We start from the raw sequence: 12,594 nt of genomic DNA on the forward strand, positions 1-12,594 counted from the left end.
AACCTTTGCTTTAGCAATACCCATACAAGTATGCATATCTATGTGCAACCACAAGCACATGGTCATAAAGCTCCTGAAAAGCTTTAGAAACTGAGGGAATGAGGAAAGGAAGAACTTGGGCTTGTAAACATGTTTGAGTATGGACCAGTTCAACCTGGTACAGCTACTGAAGTGTCCATTCCCTTTCACTTTATGCAGCTGTTCACATAGTCATTCACATCCAAAAGACACCAAGCAGAATACTCCACAAATAACTACAGTATGGAAGGAGATTCCCAAGCAGCTGCATGAACAAGAGCACCCCACATCTTTCCTTAAGGCTGCAGCAATAAAGACATGCTTAACAGAAGCCTGAGAGGTGGCCTAGAAAGATAAAAAGGATAGAAGCATTTCCTTAATGTTGCTTGAGTTGACCTGCCTTCATGCTTAAGCCACACCTACACAGCTTGTTATCAAGCCAGACAGTCAAACTAGTGAGTGTAAACATGAACTGATGAAGATTCTACTACAAGATACTTAAAGAACAATCAAAAGACCAAAGGTAAAGCTAATGTTCATGTTTGGACTTGGCATTCTACAGCTTGGAAAAGGTACACACACACATACACAACATTAATTTTCTGTCTCTGAAGCCACAAAACAATGGAGAAAGGATGTGTTGGTTTTGGCTGGGTTAATTTTCTTCATAGTAGATGGTATAGGGCTATGTTTTAGACTTGTGCTGCAGTGTTAGTAATAAAAGGATATTTTAGCTATTGCTGAGTAGTGCTGACACAGAGCCAAGGCCTTTTCTGCTTATCATGCCACTCCACCAGAAAGGAGACCGAGGGTACACAAGAAGTTGGAGTGGGACACAGCCAGGCCAGCTGACCCCAACAGACCACAGGGACATTCCATACCATATAGCATTGTGCTCAGCTGAAAGAAGCGGGGAATGTTCAGAGTGATGGCATTTGTCTTCCCAAGTATACTGTTAACCATTATGGAACCCTGGTTTTGTAGAGATGGTTGAACACGTGCCTGCCGATGGGAAGTAGTGAATGCATTCCCTGTTTTGCTTTGCTCACATGCACAGCTTTTGCTTTACCTATTAAATTGTCTGTATGTCAACTCATTAGTGTTCTCACTTTTACTCTTCTGATTCTCTTGGCCCCATCCCACTGAGTTGGAGTGAGCAAGCAGCTGTGTGGGGCTTAGCTGCCAGTCAGGGCTAAGCCATGACAAGGAAGGAGGCTCTCCCTGTTACAAAGGGAACGTCAAATCTACAGGTGAAGACAAAATCTAGGTGCTAGTGGGGAATAGTCTTTGACAGATGAAAAACCCCAACTGCTTTCTTAAGAAAGGTGACTAGCTAGGAGGTAAGGATGAACCTTAAATTGAAAAGTTTGTTTCCTTTCCTTCTGAAGCTGTTGGACCAGAGTACCACACCCACAAACACTTCACAGCTATGACAGCCTGAGACAACTGAGGTTCAAGGCGACAAATTCAGAACGAGAAAGTTAAAGAACAAGATCCAAGCTTCTAGTCTGATTCCTGAAGTAACAATCCTCAGTCACAGAGAGATCTGTTACCCTTTGGAACCATGACAAAAACTATTTAATTTTGGGAAAAGCAGACTTATCAGAAGGAGACTCCAAAATGGTGTTCAATTAATACAGTCTGCACTGCATCCTTAAAGATAGGTCCATGCTTCCCATATTTGTTTCTATTAGGTCAATGACTTTCTGAATAAATAAGAATCCTATTTGGTTCCTTGAAAGTTGCAATCTCTCGAGTCTAGCTGTCTGCTGCTCCCTGCTTCTCACAGTAGGCTTGTGTTCCTGCCCAAGCTTGCTTTTCTGGGTTTGCCTGACTTACACGCCCTGCAGCCTCTGAGAGCATCTCCATTGACCTGAATGTGCTCCAATGCTCCCTGTGGGAAAAGCAATCTCTTCCCAGCCAGTCAGTCTGTTCCACCTGATTCAATTTCTCCATCAAGAAGGTAAAAAAGAAAACTAGTTATTGAAAAAAGAAAAAAACAACACAGTGTAAAAGAAAATACTGATAGCAACCTTTCCAAAGGCAATTACTGTCCTTCTTCATAATCAAAACCAAATTAATTGTGACAATCAAAAAGATAAAGGGCATGCAAATAGCCACTTTCAGCCTTGTACCTGGCACACTCCAGGGAAACTCGAAAAAAAGATGGTTATCTTGTGAGTGCAAATACTGACAATCACCAGTCACTCAAGAGAAAAACTACCAGTTTAAATTACTATTGTCCATGCTAGATATGACTAAGAGAAGGCAACAAAGCATTGAAATGGAGAGAGTGAGGAAAGAATAACTAAGATGTGCTGTCACCTAATTGACACTTCTTGTAAACTTCTGTATCTACTTTTGATTCAGTAAAAATTCCAGTTAAAAATTAAGAAGCTCCAATACAGTTGAAGTTTCTTCCTAATCTAGAAGGCTTTTCAGTTACCTAACGTTTCCTCAAACTGAGCTTTTGGCCTGGAATTTCTCATTTGGACTCAAAGTTCTGGAGAAAGCATGGTCTAACAGAAAAACCTTTCATCTCACAACCAGATCACACAGACAAATCTACAGTTTCTCTTCTAGTAATCACTTTCTCAAAAAACCACTCCAGCTATTCTCCCTTAAAAAATCCTTGAGAGGAATCCAAGCTTCTGGGTAAAATTGGCTATGATTTCCTCCCCCCTGCCCTGATGGAGGCTTTTGAATACTTTCATGTTTTGCAAGCTTTGCTTCAGATGTTGCTTTGAAACAAAGAAAATTATGACAGCTTTCACAAAAGTGGTTGTCAGAAAGCACACAAGAAGGGATACAAACAGCAGAAGCCATTAACTTCAACACATCATACAAACAGCGACTTTCATCAGCTATTGCTTCAGAGTAATGGAAGATAAAAGAACACATTTCTACAGTGTTCTGGTGTGTTTTTGAAGGAAAACAAATTAATTCTTCAGAGAAAACAAACTGAAAGGAAGTTCCTAAATTAGTCCATGAGCAAATGAGGGTGAATCAACAGAGGCAAGACCCTTCTACTGGAAAGATTCTCCTCTGGAACAGCTTGCAAACTGTTGTCATGTTGAGTTTTGAAGAGAGTAAAGTAAGCTAATTGCAAGAAAATATGAGAAAAAGGCCTGTAATCACAAGATGCACATGTAGTACACAGCTACTAAATGATGGTCTTTAATACTTCCCATGTTCTCTCTCAAGAATGGACAAGACTGACAGAAATACTTAGGCCAGGCCACATAATAGCTTAGGCAGGGATACATCACATCTCTCCAGCCCCTATCTAATCCTTCTCCTAGACAGACTTGTAAGGCAGAAAAGGAGCAATATGCAACAGCAAGACAGTCAATTATAAGAACAAAAAAAAAAATAGGTCGAGGGAGCACTGCACACAACAGAGGCAATACACAAAAAGGAAATGGCTTCATACATAAATGAGTGTTTCAGCTGAAAGGCTCAGCTACCTTCCTTCCACACATTCCAGGAGGTCAAATAACCAATTCCAACCACAGTCTGCTAAACATAGGAACCAGTAAGCATACATTTCAGCTTCATCATCCAGTCAGGGACTTTTCAGAGTTAGTTTTATAGGTTTTTAATTTAACTATGCTCCCAGTTAATAACACAAACCCAGCAGTATTTTCCAAAATATAACTCCATATATATACACCCCCAAATATAGTAAGTGAAACCACTGAGATGTAAAAAGGGCTTTATAGTTTTACTGGTTTTATCCAAAGAAATACTGATATGGACTTGAATGTTAATACCTACAAAGCAACTTAGATGGTCTAGGTTCCTTAAATAATCTGACACTGGGATTAACAATACAAACTACAGGGGTTTTGATTTTCTCATTACATAGGAGAACAACATACACAAAGACTGTAAAGAAAGTAACAAATTAAAAAGCAACCAAGATGTTAGGACATACAGAAAGAAGACTGAAACAATAATGTCATCGTACTGCAAAGTGCAGTGGTGAATGTTTTTTCCACAACTACAGAGAATGCTGAAAAATTAAAAAGTAAAGAAGTAGTCAGAAGTGAAAAATCATAGAAGATTTAGGTTATGGCAAGAGTAAGCAGAATGACTGGGTTTATTCAACTGTTTTTTCTTCCCCCAGACACGTAAGGAGTATTAAAAACACTAAGTTACAGTATTTTATATTGGCAATCGACAGAATTAAGGCTGAACTGTGCACTCTGCATTATGCTTTCCTTATTTATCCATCTATATATCACAAACCCTTTATTTACATTTCAGCTTCACTGACTGAGCCCCAGACTAAAAAGAGTTCACCTTCTAAAAGAAAGCTTTATTTTGTAAAAAATATATTTTTAAGATGACATATTCTACCAGTTATTTGAAATGTTGTTTAACCCAACTTAACTTGAATGCTAAAACAAGTGGGCTTTAGTGTTTCCAGACAGTCTAGATTCTGTCTGTAAATGAAAATGATGGGTTTTTAAATCGTCAGTTAAAGAAACCTCAATATATACAATAGATAAAATGTTAAGCACATCTACCAAGTGCTCATCAAAATATGTAGGACAATTTTTATATACAGATATACTGAAAAAAGAAAAATAATGGCATGAGTATTACGCAAGAAGAAATCAGATTAAACACATATAAATAGCTATAAACATGAATACTGAAAATAACTGTAACAACTGCAAATAAAGCCCTACAAGTTTCAGTATAAACTCAGCAAATATGATAAAAGCTTACAGAAATTGTTATTTTTTTTTAGAGCAGTACCAGAAAAAAAAGTACTATTTTTTTACTATTTACAGACTCAGTTTGCATGGACTTTTGAAACTCAGACTTCTATCAAGTTTTTCAATCTTTGAAGGCCTTTAGTCCCTTTCCTTGACCTCTACAGCCTGAATAACATTGCATCAAAGTCTATTCTTCTTTTTCTGTTTTCCTATCTCCAACACTGCAAAAGAAAAAAATCATACGTCTCTAGTTTTAACCCTCCTTTAATCGTCAAGGACATGCAATTTAGTATTTTCTGCATGTTAAACAGCCTTTCAAAGTTTCATCAACATGCCTTTTTGAATGGACACACTGATTCTGCATCTTTCTGCACTCTTTCCTCCTTTACTAGCACTTGAGGGGGAAAAAAATTAAGACACAAGGTATGGATACATTGATAACTCACAACTTCTGTTACTGAACAGCTTAGAGGCTTCCTGAGCTGACGGTTAATCTGAATCATGATTAGCTGCTGATGGTTCTGTCTCTTCCTGGAACACATCTGTACCTGGAGTCCACAGCTAAACTGTGCAAATTATTGCCACAGAGCACCTAAGTTGTACTAAGAGTTTGTTTTTCCATTATTTTCACGCTGTTTTAAAGCCAAACAAGTTGGTTGAGGGACCTCTATTGTTTTTTTAGTACAAGAAGGATTGAAGAAAACATCCAATATTTCCTGCCCCTTAGGATTTATAGATATCTTTCTTATCTTAGATGAATCACATGCTTTCTAAACTAAGGCAATCTGATTCATTTGTTCTGGTCTTCCACTGAGGATGTTCACAAGAAAATATGCTAACTGTCCATACTGTAACTATTCTGATACTACAATACACTTTTGAGAGGGAGAACCTAAAACTGCAACATTCAAGAATATACCATGGATATATAACAAAGTGGGATGTTTTCTATTTCGTGTTGGTGGGGTTTTTTTATCTGCCTAATAATTCAAAACATTTCTTTCTTCTTTCAAAATGCTGAATGGCAAGCTGTTTTCAGCAAACTCCTCAAGATAACTTTCCTACATTTTTCCTCAGGAGTAACAGTGCATATGAATGTGCATATACACTTTTGAAGGTTGTCATCAACCTTCTGCACATGCATTATTTTTTATTTACTGAAATTTCACCTACCATTTTTATTGTTCAGCCCAGTTTTTAGTAAGGCAACTTTTTAAAAACCAAAACAACAAACCTTTCAGCATTCAAACATAATCAGATTTTTCTACAAGTCTTATTAATCAATTTTACAGTTGAACGCCCAGAGCAGTTTTGTACTCTACTCACCTTTGCAGACAGGCAGATTTAAGCTACACACCACAGTGTAGTCTGCAACCTCTTAGCAAGAACAAAATTTCCTCAATGATTCAGACTACCAGTCTGCTTTCTATCAGATCACCTGTTTGAAGCATTATGTATTTGAGAAAGTCCAAAAACCCTTGGCTTTTTTAAGTCAGCAAAATGTTCTGCTCTGAGTTCATACAATAGTCTAGAAGATTGTGCTGGTTTAAAAGTAAATCAGCAGGGGAAAATGAACTCAACCCAAAAGAGAGATTATAAGTCAGAATAACAATTTAATAAAATAATACAATAAGTATGATTATACAGACAAACAATTGGTTTTAACCCACAAAACCCAAATGTATAACCCAGCACCCTGGGGCATGAACTGAGTGGTGTTTGTTGGGCCCCCTGAGTCCAAAGTAAAGGGAGAGGGGAAAAACCTGTTGGTGAGAGTGCTGTTGCAGTCTGGTCAAGAGCGGTGATTGCAGTCCGGTCGAGGGTGGTGGTTGCAGTCTGGTTGAGAGCAGTGATCTGCAGTCTTCCTCTGGATCCCATGAGTGGTTAAAAAAGTCCCAAGACTCCAAGATTATATATCCTCCAGTTCAGGCAGGAATGCCCAGTACCTCCCTCAGAGCGGGGGGTTCCTTAATGGGCGTGAGGACAAGAGCAACTCCTATCTCCCAGGCCTCTTAACACCCAGTTTATAGCCTGAGGAGTCAGGCTCTATGGGCAGATGGTGTAAATGGTTCACTGATAACAGTTTCTGGGAAATGGCATGGAAGGCTATAGAATACACAGTTTTGGGTTACACCCATAATGATGAACTGGTCCCAGCTGTTCTAACTAGGACAAAGATTTATAGTTCAGATTGTAAACAGAGACTGCCATACAACCCTTCTGAAACAGTCTTTGAGACTATAAAGATGATCACAGCATAATTTAGCATTTTACATAAGTTTCTCAAACAAGAAAGCAATATTTTCAACAAATATTATTACCTTAATTTGCAAATCCAGCCATTTTGCATAAAATCAGATTTCTTTCAAACTCTACATGTTTTTCAAAAGCCAAAGTTTAGTTAACTATTATTCCTAATGATGTGAGGGCACATCTTGAACAACAAACAGACAAAAAGAAAGCTAAAAATTCTTTGAAGTCTTACAGTTTCTCCACCAAGTACTACCTTGTGGGTTTTTTTACCAGACATTTTTCACCAACTGTTTGTCAGCAAGTCACTAATTTGACTACTGGAAGGTGTGGTTCACAAAAGTGAGGGAATGAAATTGAGTTGAATGCCATGCAAATAATTACGTATTTTAATCAGTGCTGCTTTACTGCCTTCCAATATGTCTTCTGTAACTTTGTTTTCATGTTCTTCACTTCAAGACCATGATGCACTATAAAATACTATAATAGGCTTAAAAAAATGCACAGTTCACAAACCAGCTCACTAAGATATCAGTTATTCAACGGCCAATGATAAAAATGCGGATTTAGTAATACAGAATTGATCTGTTGGATGTATGGGAGCAATATTCCAAACTGAAGCACTGATATCCACTTCCTTCCCCAAACATCTTTAGCTGATTGTGAGACTTTTTAAAAGCATTCTCTATCTATTTTTTTAAGTAATTCTCACTGTTTTGCTAGTTATTCTCATCACTCGATTTCTTCTCCCTTGAATTTGTTTCATACTGTGAAAGTATTTTTTAACCAAAATTTTACACGTTCAATACAACATAAGTTATTTCTAAGTATTTAATTTTGCACAAATCAAAGTTAAATTAATCATAAAGTTCACTACTTCAATTTACCATCATGTATTAAACAAACAAAAAATTCACATACAGTTAGCCAGAGTTGTATTTTCAACTATACCAGAATATATGTAAAGGAACTTGAAAGGGAAGCACAACAAACTAATGAAGCATTCTAAAACTTTTAAAAACAGGATGTGATGAATTCTCAATGTATATCCTGCTCTAGTCTCTAATTTCCAGTGCTAGACCTCAACATTAAAGTATTCAAATTTCTTAAAACATCCCCACATTCAAGTGAATTAATACGTCAGTAAAAATAATTATTAGGTATGCAATGAAGCTAAGAGTATGTTTAATATATTTAACATATGATAACATTCTAATACTCTCATTTCCTGGAGATGAACTGAGAGGTAATGGTGGCTGTAGTCTTCTACCTGTAACAATGTATTATCAGTTCTCAGTTAAGCAACTCAGTGCACACGTCCAAGTGTTGCTGGCATCTACAAGTAGGTTGTGAAACAGTTTGCTACATTTATCTTTAGTCTAATTCCAAGGACATTAAAAAAAAAATATGAAAAAAGAAAGTCTCCCACTGATTTCACCTTGAGTTTGATCAAACTCACTGCCTCTTCATCATGACTATGGAGTACTGTCCACAGTTACAAGACCACAAGTAGCAAGGTAGTTTCTTTCTCTGTATGAAGACTGGCAAACACAACTGCACAGACATAAGAGGCTTTGGAGTTTTGCCCATGAAGCTATTCCTCTGAAATATTTTTTTTCTTTTCTAAATAACCAGATTTGGTATCCTTCATCAAAGAACACTTCATATCTTAAAGGACTTAAAGCTTGATCATATTAACCTGTCAGTAAGTACTATAGCCAAATATCAACCACTAACCGGTGCCTCCCCTCCAAACTTTCGGAAGAACACTGCACTATATATGGAGGATCTAGTAAAATTTAGATTAAACTTTCTGAAATCAAAGGCACCAGAACACAGGTACCTACTCTGCTTCTTCCAAATGTCAGAAGTATTTCACCTTTGTGCTTCCAGCTACTGATGCCTACTACCTCTCACTTTTCTACTATGGATGGCAATGTGTGTTCCTCAAGTGCAAAAAATTCATAAAATTTTACATGGGAATGATCTATTCTGATTAATGAAAAATTTGTGGGTATACTTGTGAAACATTTTTAGAATCAAAGACACTACAGTTTTTTTTCTTAGTTCTTAAGGAGTCTGATTCTTAGCAAAAGAGCATGTCCTGTGGTTTTAAGTTCATAGTGGCCTTCCCAGTTCTTGGAAGAATATACAGATAGCCCAAAAAATAGAACACAGCACTTAAATATCAAGTTTCACTTGCCTGATGTCTGTGTTGCATTCAACAGTCTGAAATCAGAAGAAATGATCCAGTAATCCATAAAGGAAAATTAACATGCTAAAACCCACTAGCTGAATATCTGCACTTATTATTACATCTAAACCAGCAACAGTCCATAACTAAATTTAGAAATGCCTATACACATTCAACACAGCTTTTATGTATATATAAATTATAATACTGTCTTCATTTCCTTTATCATACCTCCTCAGGCATTCAGAACATAATCATAGTTCTGACTGTTTGGCTGGTTTATCAATACAACTTTTCAAACTTACCTTACAAAATATCGTCATACTAAATACAATTTTAATCTTTAAACAAGCACAGTGTTGCTTCTTTGATAAGCATTTCTCAATTTGATAATACCATTCATCGCAATTTGGCTTTTATTTGTGTGTCCCCCATAAAGGTCTTGGGGTGAGCAGGATTGTTTCCATATGATCCTGATAAAAATGTAAGTCCAAAATACAGCTGTGCTTGCAGTGTTCATCTCTTTCAAGAATGCATGGTATCTGGTAAGCATTCTGATATGCTTATCATAGAGGGAAGTCCCCCTCTAAGCAGCACTTACAAATATTAAGCATTCACACAAACAAAACTACGTTTCTGATGCTGGAAGCCCAAACAAAAAGAAGCATATCATTACTGAACACACTATTCTAGGGTCAGATGACCAGTCCATAATTCAGTAGAAACTGCAGCAGAAGTCAGTTTTCCAGAGTGACATTTCATTTCATAATAAACCATCCTTTCTCCTTCCATGATCTTACACCTTTTAAATTATGTTTTCCAAATCCAGAAATATTTAAGTACTTGACAACAGACCTTTTGACTCCTCACACATACTAAATGTTCTATCCTTTACACTGAATGATACAAAATACACCTGAAACATATGATCAAGTTAAAATATAAAACCAAAAGAAGATTCTATCTTGTCTATAATGGACAAAACCAGTCTACATTTCCAAGCTTCTACATGTTTTAACTTTGTTATGATCTTCCATTCTGGGTTGTTTTGTTTGTGGTTTGTTGTTTGGTGGGGGTTTTGTCCAAAGAAGGAATCTGCATACAATACAACTGTCCTACTCTAATAAGCCTCCACTGATCAGACAGAACTTAGTTTCTCCCTTGTCTCCTGTAGGTTTGTCTCTTGCTTAAATTTCACAGCAACAGCAGAAATTTAACACTCAGATGATACATATTTCAATTTTTATATCTTGCTCCAAAAGGAGAAAACACAAAACACTCTTCTCAAAGATTACAGACAATGCAAATAACTTCTTTCTAAACTCACTGTGAAAACTGACAAAATTAAACTGATTAAAAGTTAAAACTTCCCAAATTCATAAAAAACCCCAAAAGCCAAACCAAACTAAAACAACTTCCCCACAAATCAAAACCAGATACCTAACACAGAAAACATCTAAAATGTTAAAGCCTGCCAGAAAACATATGCAGAAAATTAATATAAACCATTTCATGCACAAGTTCTATTCATAAAGCAATTCTTCAACCCTAGCTATACAGTGTAACATATATTTTGTCATCATAGATACAAGTACTGCTTTCTCTCAAACAATGAAACAAAAAACAAGAGACAGCATCTTTCTCTACCACATAATATAGATGAATGAAAATGACCAAGTTTTTTAACTCAAAAATTCCCAAGTTAAGAAGAGAACATAAATTACATTAGATATGACTATGTACAACTAAAATAATCAACCACAGAACAAAGCTCTTACTCTTTCAGGAAAAATATGAAATTGGGTATTTAAAACTGCAGTTAAAGAGATCACTGAGATTTAAAATACAAAACAAAACAACTCAATCCATATTTCCTACTCATTGTAATATTTACGTTTTCTTATTTGACAAAAGAACAAAAAAATCATCTTTTCCTCTTGTGGCAGTTTGAGCCACATTAGAAATCTAAAATCCAATTTCCAGGCTTCCCCACCCCTTCCCATAATTTATCTCAACACCAAAGAGAAAACTTTCAGGCCAGAGGCTTCTATAGGGGAAAGGGGAAGTATTTACATTTTATTTACACAAAATAAATACTATACAAACTAAAAGCAACTATATATATATATTATTACACTTCTATCAGTCCCTTCGAAGCTTCTCCTTTTAACTTTAGTCCAGGAAAAGCCTTTTCGGGCTGATAAGTAACCAGTCTCTCCCTCGTGAGAGTGTTCGGGGCCCCGAACGCTCCCCCCTCACCAAGCTTCAGTTGTTTATGGAAGTCCTTCCTTACTCACAAAGTCCAAGAAGGTAGCTCTGAGTCCTTTCTCCTTGGTCCTGTGTCATTTCTGCTGTGTGATCTCTCCCTCTCGGTCTTGTACCTTGGTTCTGTAGGCTGCTGGAGTGTAGCTTATCAATGTATGCATCCTCCAAGTCAGTTTTCAGCTGCCCCGGTCAAACTTCAGCAGGGCAACTCCCAAGCCTCTCTCTCTCTGGCCCGTCTCCAATTTCGCCTGGGGTTCTTTTCCCTAGCACTGAGCTGCTTCGTTATCAGCCCATCCACTTGGCTCTGCTCCAATGCTGAGCCTTGCACCACTCCCACTAAACAGTGAGAGGGAAAGACAGCCCCTTTCTGCAGCCTGGCTGCAAAGGGGGGGAAAGAAGAAGAGGGCCTGGCTGCAAGGCCTGCCTCCCTCTCTCTCTCACTTACCAGTTGTTTGTGAGTCACGTACCTCACAAACATACACTCACTCCAGTGCTGTCTCTAACGCTGGCCTAGGTAGAGTTGGGGGGCAGCAGGGCTCCCCTCTCCCCCTTGGAGGCAGGAAGAAGGAGCCCAGACACCCCCTGGCCTTCTACATCTACACGCAGCAGACACCAACAGAAACTGCCCACAGCTTCCAGTGCTGTGATATGATTTGGAGCAGAAGTGAACAAGGCAAGTGGTGACTGGCCCTCCAGGGAACCTCAGGGATTGCCCTGGCACTCAATCACCTCTGAGCCCCTGACTCTCGGGGGGGATGCAATCTTAACCCATGACACCTCTGCTACAAATTCAAATAAAATGGGAATTATTTCACTGTGCTCTGAAGAAAGCTTTTTAATAAGTGAAGTATTCATAATCTTCAACTGTGTAATAAATCTGAAAAAATATTCATGCCAATTCTCTGTGCAGCAATACTTAACTTTTGGGACAAAAAAAAGCACTCTTTGTTCAAATATTATCTCTTTATAACACCGAGTTCATTTCATATTGCTGAGCTTTCTGAAAAGTTACTTTAGGCACATAGCAATGTCAAAAAAAAACTAGTTTGGGAATCATGAATCCTTTTGCCTCCCTCCCTCATTCTATACTCAAAACCAGAGAGAAACACTACTTTTAAGTTGAAATCAGTAATGTTAGCT

At 37.6% G+C, this 12,594-nt stretch overlaps 2 protein-coding genes across 2 annotated transcripts in view; one reads left to right on the forward strand and one right to left on the reverse strand.

Moving 5' to 3' along the window:
• Positions 1-5,444, forward strand: part of HOMER1 (homer scaffold protein 1) — a 137,234-nt gene extending 131,790 nt beyond the window's left edge. The window contains exon 8 of the mRNA XM_064642548.1: positions 5,431-5,444. Within this exon, the coding sequence (XP_064498618.1) occupies positions 5,431-5,432 (2 nt within the window). The 3' untranslated portion in view covers positions 5,433-5,444. The remainder of the gene's footprint in view (positions 1-5,430) is intronic.
• Positions 1-12,594, reverse strand: part of JMY (junction mediating and regulatory protein, p53 cofactor) — a 69,175-nt gene that overhangs the window by 36,022 nt on the left and 20,559 nt on the right. The gene's annotated exons all lie outside the window — the stretch shown is intronic.

Source organism: Pseudopipra pipra, chromosome Z (assembly GCF_036250125.1).
Source record: "Pseudopipra pipra isolate bDixPip1 chromosome Z, bDixPip1.hap1, whole genome shotgun sequence".
NCBI classification, from domain to species: domain Eukaryota; kingdom Metazoa; phylum Chordata; class Aves; order Passeriformes; family Pipridae; genus Pseudopipra; species Pseudopipra pipra.